This window comes from Monodon monoceros, unplaced genomic scaffold (genome assembly GCF_005190385.1).
Source record: "Monodon monoceros isolate NGI ecotype Baffin Bay Population unplaced genomic scaffold, NGI_Narwhal_1 Super_Scaffold_22, whole genome shotgun sequence".
Classification (NCBI taxonomy): Eukaryota; Metazoa; Chordata; class Mammalia; order Artiodactyla; family Monodontidae; genus Monodon; species Monodon monoceros.
Genome location: NW_021703779.1, coordinates 33,340,503 through 33,359,349, shown reverse-complemented (window position 1 = coordinate 33,359,349; position 18,847 = coordinate 33,340,503). Strand labels below are relative to the sequence as shown.

The 18,847-nt window shown below is 42.1% G+C and overlaps 1 protein-coding gene across 2 annotated transcripts in view; it reads right to left on the bottom strand.

Annotated features, from left to right (window-relative positions):
- Positions 1-2,109: 2,109 nt before the first annotated feature.
- Positions 2,110-18,847, bottom strand: part of LOC114906109 (cytochrome b-245 heavy chain) — a 33,160-nt gene continuing 16,422 nt past the window's right edge. For both annotated transcript variants that reach the window (XM_029240685.1, XM_029240686.1), the window contains 8 exons: positions 18,303-18,493; positions 14,604-14,733; positions 12,392-12,484; positions 9,480-9,733; positions 8,463-8,625; positions 6,667-6,813; positions 4,254-4,378; positions 2,110-2,320 (listed from right to left, as the gene is read on the bottom strand). In XM_029240685.1, the coding sequence (XP_029096518.1) occupies positions 2,194-2,320; positions 4,254-4,378; positions 6,667-6,813; positions 8,463-8,625; positions 9,480-9,733; positions 12,392-12,484; positions 14,604-14,733; positions 18,303-18,493 (1,230 nt within the window). In that variant the 3' untranslated portion in view covers positions 2,110-2,193. The remainder of the gene's footprint in view (positions 2,321-4,253; positions 4,379-6,666; positions 6,814-8,462; positions 8,626-9,479; positions 9,734-12,391; positions 12,485-14,603; positions 14,734-18,302; positions 18,494-18,847) is intronic.

Below are 18,847 nucleotides of genomic sequence, written 5' to 3'. Positions count from 1 at the left end.
CACATGCTGCGGAGCGGCTAGGCCCGTGAGCCATGGCCGCTGAGCCTGCGCGTCCGGAGCCTGTGCTCCGCAACGGGAGAGGCCACAACAGTGAGAGGCCCGCGTACCAGGGAAAAAAAAAAAAAAAAAAAGAAAACCCTGGAGAAACATTTTCAGAGCAACAAAATGGGGTTGGTTTTACTTACGCCACACAGGTGAGCGAGGGCCCAGATTCTCAGACTCCTTATTAACTCTGGTTCCCCCTCTGGCTCACACTTTGGTGTAAAGAACTGAAGCTATCAACACAGAGCCTGAGTCATAGTAATAACACAATAAAAGTTTGTTGAATGAATGAACTGATACCTGGGGTGCAGTGTGAACAGGCTGGACCAAAGTTTCTCTTTGCAGAAACAGTCTTGGGACATTGTGGGGAGGTGACATTCTCAAAGCAAGCCTGACTTGTCAGGACCGACCCTCAGTGCCCGGGGCATCCTGGGAACCCAAAGGAACAACTGAGTTCTTACTAGTTCAGCCCAGTCCCCTGAATATGCCCACTCAGCATCAAATTCATGGCCAGAATTTCAGATTCAATACCATATGTTATCAAAATAAAATGAATATGTGTGTAGCTCCTGCAACTACATTCAATACGTATAAGACTTTAAGAAATCTGGGGTAGAAAGTGACCCCCTTCACCTACTATTATTCCCTTTTGCCTTTTTTCGCTTTCTCCCACTCTCCTTCTATTCTCTTCCCCCTTCCCTTCCCTTTTCTCCTAACCCCATCTTCTGCCCTTCCCCCCTGCTCCCTTCTCTTTCTTTCTCATTATCAAAGTTGAATACTTCTAAATATCTGTGGCCCCAGAGGATATAACACATAAAGCTGTTTTTAGTTCCCAGAAGTAGGAGCAGTCCTGAGGGGGGAAAAAACCTTTCTGGCCACATTAACAATGATTTAGAGACTCTCAAACTCACGGATATCCAGAACATTCTACTGGGTATGAATCCAATACCTACACAGTAAGCTAGGGATTTTAGTTTCTGGGATGTAAATTTCATCATGATCATGACGATAGAACAATACATCGTTAGTTACACCAGTAAGATCTCTTTCGCATGTGTATTTAAGTAAAACAAACTGTGGATGCTATTTAAAGCAGATGGGCGTATCAGATACATATTTGTCACAATTCTTAATTTCAGATTCACAAGTGCTGGCTGGAGGAGACTGTTTCCGGCAATAAATCAGTTTGCATTTCTTTCATAGCATAAGGAGCCGGCCAGAGTTAGGACAGGAGTTCAATTCTCTGCCTCTATCTCCCTTTCCTGCATGTTTCAAATAAAAATGTTTGGACAGGACAACCTACTGGTTACTAACCTTAGCCTGTTCTTTACCTTCAAGAGAATCAGGTTCCTTTGGTCAACAAGAGTCTCAGAAGTGATTTCCTCAGATAATCCTGTTTAAAGCTTTCAATTAGTTCTACCCTGGCATTGTATGGTTTTAAAGGTCCTTTCATTCATTCATTCATTCAGCAAACTTTCATTGAGTATCCACTCTCTGCTGGGGCATACATTAATTCCAGTCGGTCTAATATTCTTTTGTAGGAGGAATCTCTGACCCAGTTAGGCTGCTGCATTGGTAAACTGGAGTGTGCTGTCACCATTAAGCGATGAATCACTCTCAACATATGTTATCTCTTATTTGGAATATTTCCTTTGATAGGACAATAATGATAACAAAGATGACACAAAAGGGAATATGAAAAGTTACTCCCTGGTTTGCTTCTTCTTTTGGGCAGTATACAAACCTATTTCCAGGCAGCCTGGTATTGCTGAAAGATCACCAAACCTAGAGTCAGATGGTCTAGAGCCAGTCTCAGCTTTAATCTTAGGGAAGCTACTTCACCATTTTGAGCCCCCATTTTTTAATCCTGAGACCTGAGTCTGAGAATCCTTGCCCTACCTTTCTCTGGAATTACTGTGAGGAAACAAAATGAAAAAATGTGTGTATAATTGCTCTGAAAACCATAAAGCCCCATACAAATGCAAATTTATGACTGTTAAACAATCTTTGACATTCCTTTCAGGGCAAATCATCACATTATAGTTTCTCTTTCTCTCTTTTTCTTGAAAGGAGGGAACTTATATTATCAACTGGCATTATTGGGGCATTTGGCGGTACAACCCACATTTATTTCCTCATGGAAGAGACCAGTTAGAAATTTTCCTTATTGAAAATGAAATGCACTCCCCTGGGGCCAGAGTCGGAGTTGGAGATGCACTGTTTATTGAGGGTTTCAGCCAAGGCTTCCGGTCCACAGAGGAAAACTCCTATTCTGGTACTTTTGGGAAAGAAAGAAAAAAGACAGTTTCAGGCTTTGGGATGGGCTCAATTACAAAGCACATGGGGGGATTTCCTACTGATTTCAGGCCTCAGAGCAGAGTCCCCTCTGCTCCTTTGTCCTTCCGCAAATAACAGAGTTCAGGTTACCATGAGGGAGAGTGGCTCGGCCCTGTTTGCGGGGCTGGGAGGGGCGGGCAGCTGGCTACTTCAAAAGGCAGCTGACTTCTCTGAAAAACTGACATGCAAGCAGGGTTTGCGGAAACTTCTACTACAGGGAAAATGAGGGTGAATTTGTGAGCCTGTGGGCTACTGCCCTTCAGGGCTCTATGTCCCCAAACACTCCAGCATCTTAAAATCAAGGACAAACCCGCTTCAGGAACACCACCTCTGCCAACAGCTTCGTGTGACTTCATCCCTCAACATTTTAGACTTTAAAGCCTTGCTCCTCTAGCTCTGGTTCCGGACCAGTAGCCTCGGTGTCAGCTTTTTAAGAACACAGATTCTTAAAGTAGGTCAACTGTGTTTTTAAATTGTTATAACTTCACACCTTTTTGAAATCTGCCCTACAAAATTGGTTTGGCTTAAATGTCAAAGCCGTGACAATTTGTTCTTTGATGTGATTGTATTTCCAATTTCTTGTTCACGTAAGATTTCAGTAAAACTCAAAAATCTATTCAAAACCAAGAATGTAGATTCTTTGGCCCTACCCCACATGTACTAAATCAGCGTTTCAAAAAGCTTCCCCAAGTGATTTATACGTTCATCAACGTGTAAGAAGCAATGGCGTAAAGAGTGTATTTATGGTGATTTCTTGAGTTTTTCATGTGTTCTAGATTTTAGAAATGCAGTTTTCAGACTTCTAGCCCGCCACGATACACAGGAGAGCATGGAAGAGTGGAAATGGAGCCTGAAGCCAAGAGACAGGTAAGTAGCACTTCTCTTGAGCTTCATTAGAAGTCTTAGTAAACTAAGGCAAATAAAGGTTGCCTGGAGATGTTCTGAGAAATGTTTGCGACTTTAAAGAAGAAAAGGGAGAATCTGAAAATCTAGAGAACGTAAGAGGATAAGCTTGCGAGACAAGCAAGAACTGTAGTGCTTCCTTTGCATCCTGTCTCTTTCTTAAGCTACTTTCCTTTACCAATCAATCTATTCGAGAAACCAACCAAGCCTCGTTCACTCTAAAGTGTAAAGGACTGATAAAGAGTTTCAAGAACAGTCAGTACAGTAGGCAGAAAAAACTTAGAAATACCAAGGAATAGTAGCACAATGAAAACTGACCTAAAACAGTTTCTCAACCTCAGCACTACTCACATTTTAGGTCAGGGAATTCTTTGTTGTGGGGAGCTGTCTTTTATATTATAGAACATTTAGTTTCATGATGACCAAAGCTTCAGTGAGGGCAGGAAGGACCTGGAATATCTGTCAACTTATGATCTTGGACCCAAAAACTCTAAATGAAAGTGGGGACAGTGTCTCCTTAGTAATAAATATAAATCATAGAGAATTAATAGAAGTAGATACACGACTGAAATTTAGGAGGTGAAAGAAAAGAACTGAGTTATGGGCCTATGTGGGGGGAACAGGGTTCAGAAAGTCTGAGGTGAGGCCTGGGAATCTTTGTTTGGTGTGATTTAAAGACTTCCTCTTAAAGTCAGAGATATCTAGAACCTTTTATGGGTGTGAATACGGTAACCTAGGTATTTTAGTTTCTGCAATACATAAATCTAGCCATGTTTGGAAGCTGTTGCTTTATGTAGACCATGAGCCTCAAGAACACCTTGGCAAGAGGGAAGAGATATGGGAACATATGTATATGTATAACTGACTCGCTTTGTTATAAAGCAGAAACTAACACACAATTGTAAAGCAATTATACTCCAATAAAGATGGTAAAAAAAAAAAAAGAACACCCTGGCGGGGGAATTCCTTACTTGGGGTGTTGACTCCCAATGGTCTTGAACTCATTATCCCAGTTGGGCCGTCCATACAAGGTCTTTTGTTTCAGGCCTGTGATCACATCTTTCTCCTCGTCATGGTGCACAGCAAAGTGATTGGCCTGCAGGAAAGGACATGAATTCAGACAAAACAGGCATGCTGTATAAACACACACAGATATACTTACATATCTCACAAACCAAGCTCTAATTACCGTTCTAACTGTATGTATTTGGGGCAAGGCACCATGCTGGAAGCTAGAAGGTCAACACTGAAGAAACCAGTTCTCAAATAATTTACAGTCTAGAAAGGGAGACCATAGAGGAGGCACAAACATCTCCATGAGGACAAAGAAGGGAGCACGGGTGGGAGGATATGGGAAGGTTTCAGGGTGGCCACATTTGCGCCAGACTTTGAAGTGTGGGTAGGATTTAAATTCTCTATCTCACTGTTTTTCTCTCTGCAGTACGTCTGACAGTCTCTTCTCACCCTAATATACTCCCGCTCCTTTGGGAGAATCACTAAGAATTAAGACAACCATAGACTAAAATGTATTCATATTTTGGTAATGTAATGAGACATCAAACCAAGCCTAAAGCTATTCTCTCTGTGTGTGTGTGTGTGTGTGTGTGTGTGTGTGTGTGTGCAGTCATGTGTTGTTTCCTGTGACCATTCTAGGGGGCCTCAGTTTGAACAACAGGTATTTTTTAAAAATAAAAATGGTTAATTACATTTATTTAACAATCAAATCAGATTTTAAATTCACTGTACAGGGAATGGATGATGGGGATGGAAGAGGTTAAGAAGGGTAGTTACCCTGGTTTGATAATCCTGTAGGGACAAAGTTTTGCAAAGCAAAATAACTATTTTTCAATGCAAAGAGATTTCCCACTTAAAAAACTGTGTCTGGCTTTTGAAAAAAACAAAACTGCAAAGCAATTTATATATTATACATTTTTTCCCCTGGGTTTCATTTTTATCAAATTTTGTTGTTGTTTCATTTTTAAATTGCAGAAGTGGCATCTTAAAAGCACTTTTTCTGGAGCAGCAATTTTCATGGTCATGTGTCCCTGGACCTACGTTTGCAACAAGCCTTTCCTAAGACTTGGAGAACCTATGATAAGCGATATGCCAAAACCTAAATGAGAAGAAGTCAGTTTTCGCAGGGACCAGGTGCCTGTGAAAACTGTCTTGGCTGAGGAGCCATTGTGTGGGGATGGCCATCTGAGGCAGTGGCCAGGAGTGGGCAGAGACCCTTGCCTTACCCCCTCACTCAGGGGGACAGTCATGCTGCTTCCAGGCCAAGTCATTAATGCTTGCTTATTTAGAAAGATGTTACCCCCTAGGAATCATTAACTTGTTTCTGAGTTTCTCAGTCTCATCACTTTGGACATTTGGGGCCAGATGATTCTTTGTTGTGGGGAGCTGTCTTGTGAATTGTGATTATCTTATCAATAATTGTAATTAACTGTAATTGTCTTCTCAATCGAAAATTCACATTTCCATTGCTAAATGTCTCAGGAGGGAGAAAGCATATATACATATACACATATACACACACTACACACACATATATACATATACACATACACACACACCCATATATATATATACATATACATATATATCACCTTCATTAGATATATATTGATTTATTTACAAATGATAATCATGAACTACTGGGAGTACTAAGAGTGCAGGTTCTGGAGCATTTATTACTTGGATGCCCTTGGACAAATGACCTAACCTGTTCTGGGCCTTGGCTTCCCCACCTGGAAAATCTGGAAAAGAATAATAGCTACTTCATAAGGTTGTGGTGAGGGTTTAATTAGACAATCTATGTAAACACTAAGAAAAATACTTGGCACAAGCATACGCTTAATAACTATTGCCAGTTATTATGACTCCTTGTTAAATGTATTATGTATAGTATAAAACATGCATAAACATAAATTAAAGGAATATATACACATATATATGCATGTGTATACATATATATGTATATGCATGTGTATATATAAATACAGACACAGAGAGAGAGAGAGAAAGAGAGAGAGAGAGAACGAGAGAGAGCTGATCTTTTCTCTATTTTCTTCCCATAACCCCGTAGATCATCTTGTCCACCTGGTTCGATACCCCTGGTGGAGGCATTGCTCTAACAAGGTCAAACTCATGGCTTTGATTCCCTTGTAGGCTCCCTAGCTTTGACCTGTCCCACAGATACCAACTTTGAATCTAATATCAACCGTCTGAACAAATGGGGATACTGAGTCAGAGTGAATGTGCTGGATCACCCGAACCCATCGACTGTTCTTAAAAACAGTACACAAGACATTCCAATAACCAAGGGGAAGTCGGTAAGCCCTGGGCACTGTGGGAGGGACCTGAGATTGGGGATCTTTTCCTCACCTGAGACTCATCCCAGCCAGTGAGGTAGATGTTGTAGCTGAGGAAGCCGGAGTTGTCCTTCTCCTGCATCTGGGTCTCCAGCAGCTGCAGCAGGTCGGCAAACCACTCAAAGGCATGTGTGTCCCGGCACAGCCAGTAGAAGTAGATCTGAGAGGGGGACAGACCGTGAAGCAGATTATGTTTCTTTACTTTTATCTTTTTTTGAAGGATAGTTGATGTATAATAGCATATAAGTTACAGCTGTATAACAGACTCATTCACAATTTGAAAGGTTATACTCCATTTATAGTTATTATAAAATACTGGCTATATTCCCCAGGTCGTACATTATGTCCTCGTAGCTTATTTATTTTACACATGGTCGTTTGCACCTCTTAATCCCCTACCCCTGTCTTGCCCCTCCCCACTTCCCTCTCCCCACTGGTAACCACTAGTTCTTTCTCTGTATCTGTGAGTCAAGCAGGTTATATTTAAATAGGGACCTATCAGCATTGAAATATGGATTTCTACCCTCCCCACCCCCACCTTTCCCTGCTGCTCAGAATGCCTGGAAACATGGGTTTTCAGAAAGCTCTAGATATTTGACAAACTAGCTCACATGAACCTGCTCTGGCCTTCACACGGCAGGGCAGAAAATAAATAGCTTGTTCTCGGAAATCCGTAGCTTAAGAAGAAAACATTGGCCCACAACTTTCCCCCTGGGTCTGCTCTTGCCCTCCTAGGATCCCCGGCTTCCCTTGACCCTCCTCTCAGAAAGACCAATAGGATCTAGACGAGCCATGGCTGCCACCGCGCTACTTCCCTACCCGCTACTGGCAGACTTCCCTGAGTTCGTAGGGGAAAAAGTAGTCCTACCCACACCTCCTCCACATCGAAAAGAGGGGAGGGGGAGAATGAAAAGTCAAGATAAGCTCAACGTGCCTGTTAGAGGTTATCTCTACAGCTATTAGAATGACTCAAGCTTTATTAAAGATGTCCTTCATTGGGCAATGAAACCAAACTTACATGTAACCAAAACATCCCCCAGGACTTTATTCTGAGAGGACAGCCATAAGAAAGGAAAAAAGTAAGAGTGTCACGAAAGGACATGTCTCCTGCCCTCCCCCTGCAGATAAATGTGCTGGGGGCTGGAAATGGAATCCATGTCAATATCTAACGTAAGATGATAGAAAAATTATTCTATCCTCTCAATGGAACATGAAAGAATCATCAAAAATGATTATCAGCAAGCTTGTGACAACACTGAAAAGTACTATATGTTTTAAAAAGAGCAGGACATGAAATTGTACATACTCAATATATACAACTTTCTAAAAATATGTAAACGTGTTGGAAGAGAATTTACAAAAAGTATAACTATTGGGTTGGAGTTGTGGACACTTTCTATTCCCAGCTCTCTTCTGACTTTCCAGTAATGCTACACAAATACAGTATATTTGTACTTTCAATAATAGGCTTGCTTATAGAGAACCACATTTATTTATTTGTTTGTTTGTTTATTTTTTTGGCTGTGCCACGCATGGCTTGCGGGATCTTAGTTCCCGGACCAGGGATCAAACCGGCACCCTTGGCAGTGAAAGCGCTGAGTCCTAACCACTGGACCGCCAGGGAATTCCCAGAAGCACCTTTGACTTATCAAACAGCCCTTTTGTGCAAAGCCTGCCTCTCTGAAACTACCTAGAACTTGTCTTCACTTCCCCCAGTCTCTGCCAGCCTCTGCCCTGAAGGCTCTTTGAGGTTTCACTTGGCAGACTGTGGTGAATGCTCCAAGCCCTCTGAAAAAGAAGAGAACCTACCTTTTTGAGCCTCAGATTGGGGGCTTTATTGCAATACTTGTACCAGATCGACTTGAGAATGGATGCAAAGGGCGTGACCCCAATCCCTGCTCCCACCAACATCACCACCTCATAACTGAACACATCTTCACTGGCAGTGCCGAAGGGCCCGTCAACAGCTATCCTGGAGGGAAGCATGGGGGGAGATAGTTACACGGACACCTTGCTCTTCAGAGGAGGATGGGGCACACATTATCACTGCAGGTGTGCAACATGTCACTTCAAACTGGGACAATGTATTGATGTGACACTTTGTTCTGTGAGATAGCTTTCAAGTAACCAACTCAGTGTGAACATCGGGGTTGGAAGTAAGAAGAGGAATTTTTAGCTAACAGAAAACATTTGGTAACTCTAAGGGGTGTTTTTTTCATGTCCCCAACCCCGTTCACTCACTACGCACGCGTGCACACGCGCGCGCACACACACACACACACACACACACACACACAAATGTCTGTGTCTCTTGCCAGGTGAGCCCACACTTGAAATTCCTGCTTACACTGTACATTAAAGTGAGAATTTTCCATGTCATGATATCTTAGAAATTTAATATCTCTACTTTATGTTGGTCTATTCGTTGAGTTATTTGACATACTTTTCTTCAGCATCTACTAAGTGCCTGACACCATGTTAGGCGTGTGGGAAGAAAGAGGCCAAGTGAGTAACATCTGGCATTTACCCTCAAATAACGTACACCAATGAAATTTTAAGTATAGCTTTGATTGCAAGTTAATATACCTTGGCCTTGACCCTTACAAATTTATAGGCACTGGGGAATATCCATGATTAATATTTGATTCAAACATTTTATATTTCGTATAAGATTTATACATATATGCATAAGCATAGCACACGTATAAAACGGGGAACACCGAGATAGCTCCCTATAGAATACGTATGTTCCGTCAGACTCAGGAGCTAGTAGAGTGACATTTTTCCTGAACTCATGCACCTTTGTAATAGGCGCTTTGTACTCACTTCGGTAGTTTCCAGGCATCTTGAAACTCCTGCTTATCACAGCCACAAGCTTTGAACAGTCCCTCCGTCCAGTCCCCCACGATGCGGATATGGATGCTAAAGAAGTCTTCCTCGGGGGCAGAGGTCAGGGTGAAAGGGTGCCACTCCAGCCTGGACACCACAGGGCACTTGACGAAAATGTATTGGCCCACCTCCATCTTGAATCCTTTTTTCTTCATCTGCAGCTCGATGGTTTTGAAAGGGTGAGTGACCACCTATGGAACAAAATGTGTCTCTGGAAATGAACCTTTCCCCCAGTACTTGCCTTTTCAGTGTCCGTATGGATAAAAGGCTGAGCTAAGATGCCCCACACAGGTCCCTTCTTCAGGGCCAACACAGTAGTTCTTCCAGCAAACCTGCCTCTCACTGGCAACTGCCCTCGGCTGTAGCCCATGGCTAACAATGAGCTGGGGCAGGGATCCAAAGGCCTGGCCCTTGTCCTCACTTTGGGACAACTCCCAGGGGCCATCGCAGCTGCAGCACTTCCTGTAGGATCAGCTGAGGCGGCAGTTGCAACCACTTCGGGCCAGCAATTTCCTTCCCCCAATCCTGCCTTTCTTTTCTTTTACAGGTTCACCTCCTGAGAACATGCCCCGATAAGACTTCTGCATGCAGTTCTCTGTCTCAGAATCTTTGCCAGGGAATCCAACCTAAGACACCAGCTTAATGTGATTTTTTTTTCTCTAAGAAGACAAGGCAGTTGCTAGAAACAGGAAGAAGAGATGGTTTCCTGCTCAGCCTTCCTATCTCCCCAAGGGATGATCAAGAGCCTTAGCAGCCGGACAGAAGCAGAAGGAGACCCCATTGGCTAATAATATAGCAACATCGCCCAAACCAAGCCTAAGGTGCTGGTCTGTCTTTGTCCCAAGTCCCACCTTGAACCTGCCTGACTCCATGCATTGTTTTTACATTTCTCCCTACCTGGGGAATACACCATCCATCTCTCCCAAAGCCAGGCCCCACCCACCTGTTGCCATCCTCCTTCTCCATGTACCTGAATGTTCATAACAGCTTTGTTTACAATAGCAAAAAAATTGGAAGCACTCCAAATGTCCATCAACTGGTAAGTTGGTAAATAACAAAATGATTTCATTGTAATATACAAAGTAATGTTTCTTTGATGATTCCTGAGATCCTAGAGGGACTTTATATGTGCAACTGAAAACAAACCAAGGGACATCAAAGGAAAGAAAAATCAATAGAAACAAAATAGCAGATTCCTAATGTTGACTGATATACACGAGCTTTTCTTTTCACCCGTGAGGAGTAGGACAATAGGAAATCCTTTTAAGAAAAATTGCCAAGCATTTCCAAAACTTGTGATTCAAATATAAGTTATATGACAAGGCTGTAACCAACTTCCCTTCATCACTGAAATAAGGAGGTGTAGAGCTTCATTTTGAAACAGAAAATAAAAATGGATGAAAATGAGTTTGAAAATTATGTTGCTCACGTTGCAATTTTGTGTGGTGAGAATGAGTTCCACCATACTGCAATTTTGCTACCACAGGGAACATCGGGATAGAAGGGAATAAAATGCACTAGTGGACAGCATTGTCACCAGAATACTTTTGGATAGTACCTTGTTTCTTATGTGTGTTTACATGAGAAGAAAATGAATACTTATTTTCTTCACAGGCAAACAAGTTTGCCTTAGAAATAGGCTTAGAGGAAATACTTGTCTGGTTAGTTCATTCTAGTCTAGTAAGGGAAATTTTGTGGTGGTTCTTTTTGCTGATCTGTGGGCTTTTTCTCATAGTACAATATAAATATCATAAAAGGAGAACTGTTGTGGCCTCCTATATTTCAAGGTTTCCAATGCCAGCTGGACTAACTTTACTATGACCTTCCACAGATGCCAAGAAAGAAGAGCTAGGGTGGTAGAGTGGAAGATTTTTTGTGTTTTGCAAAAGCAACCCATGGTAAGCTTTTGGTAAATACTTTCTGAACTGAACTGAATTAAATTTTATTTGATAAAAATAGTCCTGTCTGATGTTTCCTGAAACTATAATAAGGCAATTCCGTTTCTATTTATTTACTTGGATATTTATTTATTTAATGATAAGAAGCAGCATAGACGTGTGGGGAAAAACCACTATATACTTGAAGTTAGCGGATTCAATTCTAAATGCAGTTTAGTTATTAGCTCATTTGAGACTTTGAGTACATTAACTCTGATACTCTGTGACTGTATACAAAGCACAGAGACCTGCCCTTGGTTCCCTGGTTCTTTTGGCATCTGAATATTTTAAGGCTCAGTGCATGACCTTTTGAACTCACCTCTTTTGCTTCTTTACTCTTTTTTTTTTTTTTTTTTTTTTGCGGTACGCGGGCCTCTCACTGTTGCGGCCTCTCCCGTTGAGGAGCACAGGCTCTGGACGCGCAGGCCCAGCGGCCACGGCTCACGGGCCCAGCCGCTCCGCGGCATGTGGGATCCTCCCGGACCGGGGCACGAACCCGCGTCCCCTGCATCGTCAGGCGGACCCTCAACCACTGCGCCACCAGGGAAGCCCTGCTTCTTTACTCTTAACTAATCACATCATCTCTCTATGCTCCTCCCCTCTACATACACACACACACACACACACACACACACACACACACACACACACACACACAGGGATTCATTTACACAAAACATTTGGGTTCACTTTTCAACAGAAAATGTTAACTTCTAGTTTCCCCAATTAAAAGGCCCAATCATTTGATTATCAAGCTAGGTACATTGAAACAAACTGTAGGTCATCTCTCTGCTCTAAGTTTAATCAAAATAAACTGAGTAAAAGTGAGATCTGACAATGATATAGAGGACTTGGATAGACTTGTCCATGATATAGTTAGATAGTATTAGTAATTCCTAACCCAGCCAATACCTTGGTGATGACCACCTTCTGTTGAGATCGCCAAAACCGTACCAACCTCTCACAGAGATACAGGAACATGGGACCCACTATCCATTTCCAAGTCTGTAATCAGAGCAAACAATGAAAAAAGGATGTGTTAAGGGGCGGTAGTTGATAAAAGATTCATGGGGACAAAACATTTTAGAAGTTCACCTTTTTTGGTTTGTTTAAATATTCCATGATAGACTAGTAAATTTCTTCTAAAATATCTAAAGTTAAAATAAATTTTTGAGCCAGTAAAAATGAACATTCTCCTTGCCCACATTGGGGAACTATATCTACAGTATGGAACTTTCCCAAGAGGAACTTCCCACAAGAATGGGATTTCCTCCTATTGTCGCAATAGGAGTTGCAATAACCCTACAGCAGAGTAAGGTTGGTTTCAGAATTAACATTTCTCTAAAGGATAGCATTTCAACAACATCGTATTTTTCATGCAACGTTGCAATTACTTTCTCTTGGTCATGTAGCCAAAGCTTCATTCTTTGCAACATGAGAAATTCCACGCTAGAATTTAGCTCTTCCTCCAACATCCTGGCAAGTTCTAGGAGCCATGCAATGCACTTTCTCTAGGGTGCTCTCTTGTCAGAATCTGCAGTGTTTCAGAACACTGGAATTACCCCGTGGCATTACTGGCTATACAAAAACATTTAGGCCAAACAGATCCATCCTGGGATTCAGTCAGTTAGGTTCCTAGATGAATATCTGAAGTAGCAAAGAATTTTAGAAGTCGATATCATCTAAAATACAACATTCCAGAAGGGATTCCAAGAGGGAAAAAAAATCCCAGAGGGCTTCCCATAGTCTTGCCTATGATCTTTCTATGAAAAATTTTAAGAAAGTTATTGTTGGAAGTTGAGAGCACCCAAATGTCCCTATCTCCAGCCTAAGTTGAAGAATATCTGCCCGGAAGTCATAAATGCTCTGCTACCGGCCTTCATTTTCATGGGACAGTTTTTTCAAACGGTCTAGCATCATCCATCTATGTCCTGGCTGCCACCTGGGGCCCCATTGAATGGAGCCAGGTCTTGGACATCACTTCTAATCTCCCCAGAAACCCAGGAGCTCCTCTGAGGTAGAGGCCTGTGAAGGTAGCAGCGCTCTGACTTAGCTGTCTTCAAGGAAATGTGCCTTCCCCGGCTCATAAGAGGACCTGCAATAGAGTTCCCTTTTAATCCTTTCTATTGGTGTCTGCATGTAGTGGGGGTAGTTCACTGATGTGTCTGCTTGCTTTCATTAATGAGCAAGGATGCTGAAAGATGTTGAGTCCGCAGACAGCACGCTGTTTCTAGAGGAAGAGTACTCCTATATTATGAGAGTCAGAAAAAAGGAAGGAGAAAATGGGATGGGAAATTTGCCTTTATATTATACTGTGCTTAAGGACAAAATAATCCTCCTGTTCAGAAGCCCTGTACAAAGGTTGATTTTTGCTTAGTTTTGTACCAATGGCTAGCATAATAACCAATACAGTATATTGCTTGCCAATGGGGGAAAGGGTATGAAGATCACAGCGTCCACTGCTCACTCTATGGAACGGAGATATTGAGAATAAACAAAACGGAGTTCTTCAGAGCTCCCAACAAAAGGTAAATATTTCAGCATCTTTTCCCTTGGTCATCCTTGCCACACTCCTGCTCTACCATGAAGTGCCAATGGCATGACCCTGGCTCTGCAGCCTCCTTTATGCCTCATAGACGGGACCTCCTGATACCTAATGGCAGCTCTATGTGCCACCTCACAAATTTCCTTCCCAGCTCTGAAAGCTGTATAGAAAGACTTACTTCCTGGAATCTGAAGAGGCTCCTGCCTCCTTATAAATCATAATCTGAGCTTTCCAACTCGGCTCAGGATGGAATCCCTCTGAAAATCATTAACTGGTATTATTGTGGCCATCACAACCAGAAGAGAAGAGGTAGAACTTCTTGAACCCAAAAGCACTTTAAAAAACAATACTTTTCCAAGTTTTATATCAGGATGTTCATAACAGACTAATGTAAAGCTTACTTTTCAAGAACTAATTCTAGACAATAAGCATAGCAGAAAAACACTGGATACTTATAACATCCTAGCAGTTCCGTGACATTCATAACGGACAACTCTATGACATTTGTATCTCTTTCTTAGACACAGTTTGAAGATTGTTGGTAATGAAACTATAACAGCTACAATGAATTGTACATACCATAGGAGGGTTCCCAGAGAACTCTGGGATTGGGCAGTCCTTTATTTTTCCCCATTGTGAGATGTTTTGATAACATTCTCTTGGCTTGTGTTTCAACAAACTCTGTGCGGTCTGCCCACGTACAATTCGCCTGAGGAGGAAATGTAAGTCCAGACCATTTAGAAACAAGAGATTAAATTCTTAGTTTTCTGAGATTCTGACATATTTTTATTAGTATTCTCATATGGTTCCTATACTTTTCACTTAAAAGTAATACTTCTTGCCCCCTCCAAATAGATTAGAGGAAGGGAAAGAAAATTCATGATCTTTAGCAATAGAAAAAAAAAAAATATGGGGACTTCCCTGGCGATCCAGTGGTTAAGATTCCACGCTTCCACTGCAGGGGTTGTGGGTTCGATCCCTGGTCGGGGAACTGAGATCCCACATCCCACATGCCGTGCAATGTAGCCCAAAAAAAAAGAAAAAGAAAAAGAAAAAAAATACGTACAATGGCACAAAGGATATTTATATATAACATTATAGAGGGTAAGTTTTGGATCATCAGTACATGTTTTCTGAAAGGCAACATTAGTGCTTCTGTTTCAAGTATTATTCTCATTTATAAACAAACAAATAAAAAGAGAAAAACTGCAAATCCAACAGAGCAACCGCTGGCCCATACAGTACCATTGTGCAAATTAGAACAAGATGCCCCCTCTTTGAGGACAGCTCTAGAGGCAAGAGCTTGGCCAGCAGAGCATGGGCTAATTTCTTCCCCTTGGCCAGGCACCCTTATGTAGTTGACAACCCATACAACCATATACAGTAGCCCTGAGGCTCAGTACAAATCTTTTATTTGTTGTTTCAAAATTGTCTAAATTCAACCAAAACGTTGAAATCCACTTAAGACGACTTAATTTTGTAGAGATTATGCCATTCTCACAGACATCAACGCTGATGGTGTGTCCCTTGAAGTGCTCGGAGCCCATTCACTTCAATTCAATAAATATTAATTGAGCAACTACTAAAACATAAGACAATGCAGGTTGAGTGGGAACAGAGGGAGGGAGGCACAAAGTTAAGTCATGTCCCTGACCTGAAGGAACATAAATGACAAGGTCTTCAGAATACATAATAAGAAGAGACACAGAAGGCCCTTTGCTTGGGGGACCTAAAAGTTTGTTTGGGGGACCTAAAATTTATTATGCCAGTTGGTATGTTCAGAGGATGTTTTAATTCAAGGTCACTAACCATCGCTTTCTATCCCTAGGTCTTGGGGAAGAGAATTACCATGTATTGAGCATCTATCACATGCCAAGCCTGGGAAAGGCACTGTACACAAATTATTTCAGGTAATTCTCATAACAGGCCTGAAATGTAAGTATTAGTACTCTCATTTTATGTATGAGGACACCAAGGCTTAGAGAGACTAGGTAACCAGAAGCAGAATGATTTGGTGAAAGCAATTCTGGACCCAAGCCAGACAGCCTTGGTTTCACATCCCGCGTCCACCCCTTGCTAATTTGGTGGCCTTAGGCAAGTTATTTAACTTCTTTTGAGCCTCAGTTTCTTCAGCTATAAGATAGGTATAAGTACCTCATTAAAAGTTCGTTTTAGTAATCAACTGGCATGATGCATATAAAACGCCAGACACAAAGTCAGCGTCCAACAAATGATAACTATTAAAGCTCTTAATGTTCAAGGTCACTTGGGGAGTAAGTGATAGAAAAAAAATCGGATTTTCTCCTTCTCTTCTCAATGCCAGGACCGGAAGTCAGAAAACCTGGCTTTTAATCCCAGCTCAGCTGCTACCTAGCCAGGAGACCGAGCAATCAGCCAACCAGCATAAGTAGCAGATTCTCCTCAGATGGAGAACGGGGTACATATATCTCCTCTGCCGGCTCCAGAGGAAAATACATATCTATGAAACTATACAAACGTAAAGTGGTGGAATTACTAAGCTAGAGAGGGGAAGAAATTCAGTTTTGTTTTTTTTTTTTTTCTCTAGGATTTTCTGAAACAGCTGGATGATGACCGAGTCCCATTTAAAGATACTCAAATGCTTTTAGGAGAGTTAAGAGAGTCTTTGTCTACAAAGATTTTTCAGTGCTTAAAAAGAGATGACCAGGCGTCAGCGTCAGCAAGTTGATCAAGAATGCACTTGAGGACAGGGAACAATATTCAGTATCCTGTACTAACCTATAATGGAAAAGAATATGAAAAAGAATGGATACGTATAACTGAGTCACTTTGCTGTACACCTGAAACTAACATAACATTGTACATCAACTATACTTCAATAAAATAAATTTTAAAAAAAGAATGCACATGAGGGGTTGCCACAGGCTGCTTCTCTCCACCCTTCCCCTTTTTAGGTCTCAGCCACTTCTAGGCTGACTTGACTCAGACCAGAGTCATTGAGCCTTGACACCTACTTCCTCCACCCTTAGTTATCTGGAGCCCCATACCCACCGGGGAACTTCCCAGGTCTGCTTTTTGCGTGCAGGTGGGAGAATCAGCTAGTGTGAAAGAGTAGAAAAAGAAAGCCTGGTATGAAAGAAGGGTCCCAATAAGGCAAACTCTCCCAGCCACACATCCAGGCACCCGTGTGTCTCTATGAGAGCATTCATCATGGCCTGCCTTAGCCCATCCGGTCTCCAACCCCAGCTATGCCACGGATAAACTGGTAGTGGCTTGGCTACACACTTTACCTTTTTTGGTCTGTTTCCTTGTCTACAATTTCCCCTGGAAATGGGGATAGTAAGGGCATCTCTACCTTTTGGAGATTAAAAGAAACATTTCATGTCTGCAACAAATGCTCAGTAGAAGCTAGCTTTTCCCTTTATTATGTTAGGATGCTTGAAGGCAATAACCATGTATTTCTCCTTCTAGTATTCCCCACAGTGCCTGAGATAGGTCCTCATACACAGTAGGCGATCAGTGAATGATTGGCTTGAATCAAAACTCATTGAACGGGGACTTCCCTGGAGGCTCAGCGGATAAGAATCTGCCTGCCAATGCAGGGGACACGGGTTCGAGCCCTGGTCCGGGAAGATCCCACATGCCGTGGAGCAACTAAGTCCGTGTACCACAACTACTGAGCTTGCGCTCTAGAGCCCGCGAGCCACAACTACTGAAGCCCTGAGCCCTACAGCCCGTGCTCCGCAACGAGAGAAGCCACCGACTGCAATGAGAAGCCGGCACACTGCAAGGAAGAGTCGCTCCCGCTCGCCACAACTAGAGAAAGCCCACGTGCAGCAACGAAGACCCAACATAGCCAAAAATAAATGAAATTAAACAAACAAAAAAACTCATTGAACGACAGCAAACCCTTTCACCTGATTAATCATTAACCTCTCTGGTTTGGGAGCTTGTCTAATTTTCTAGGGATTAAGCCACAGGAAACATCATTGGAGACATCCGAGACCCTGCCAGCACTCTCAGCGTGCTTTCTATATGCTTGCAAAGATATTCAAAACTTTGGTGTATTTTTCCAGCTTGCTATAAATAACCACACTATGAATAGTTATGAGTCGGGTACCAGAAACTAAAGTGGTGCTGAGTGGTTTCTATCAAAGTGACTTCTGTTTTCCCCTCATATTCCCTCAGCAGACAGGCTAAGGTCACACAAAGACAGGGAGGTCACTGTGCCTCTAACAGAGCATCACATCCGGAAACTGAGGGACATAAAATACTTGCTCTTGGAGTTTAAATACTCACTCAGCTCCATGGATGGCGAGACCAATGAAGAAGATCACAAAGAGATGGTGTGTGTACCAAAATACTTCAAAGTAAGACCTCCTGATGGTTTTGGTGGAGGAGGTGATAATTAATATGAGGCAGAGCGTGATGACAACTCCAGTGATGCCTGCCAGCCGAGTCACAGCCACGTACAGGCCTCCTTCGGGATTCTGTAAAACACACACACACACATTATTTGTAGGCTCTCAAGAGCAGGGCTACCTATTTATAAAGTGTCCAGTGAATAAGGCAATAGGCATTTTCATCCCCCCTTTAGATTATCCTAACCATCCCCCCAACAGAGTGGTGTAGAATTGGAATAGATATTTCCAAATTTAAAAAAGTCTTACATCTTCTTTACCCACTCATCCGATGATGGACACTTAGGTTGTTTCCATCTCCGTATATACAATGGAATATTACTCAGTCATAAAAAGAAACGAAATTGAGCTATTTGTAATGAGGTGGATAGACCTAGAGTCTGTCATACAGAGTGAAGTAAGTCAGAAAGAGAAAGACAAATA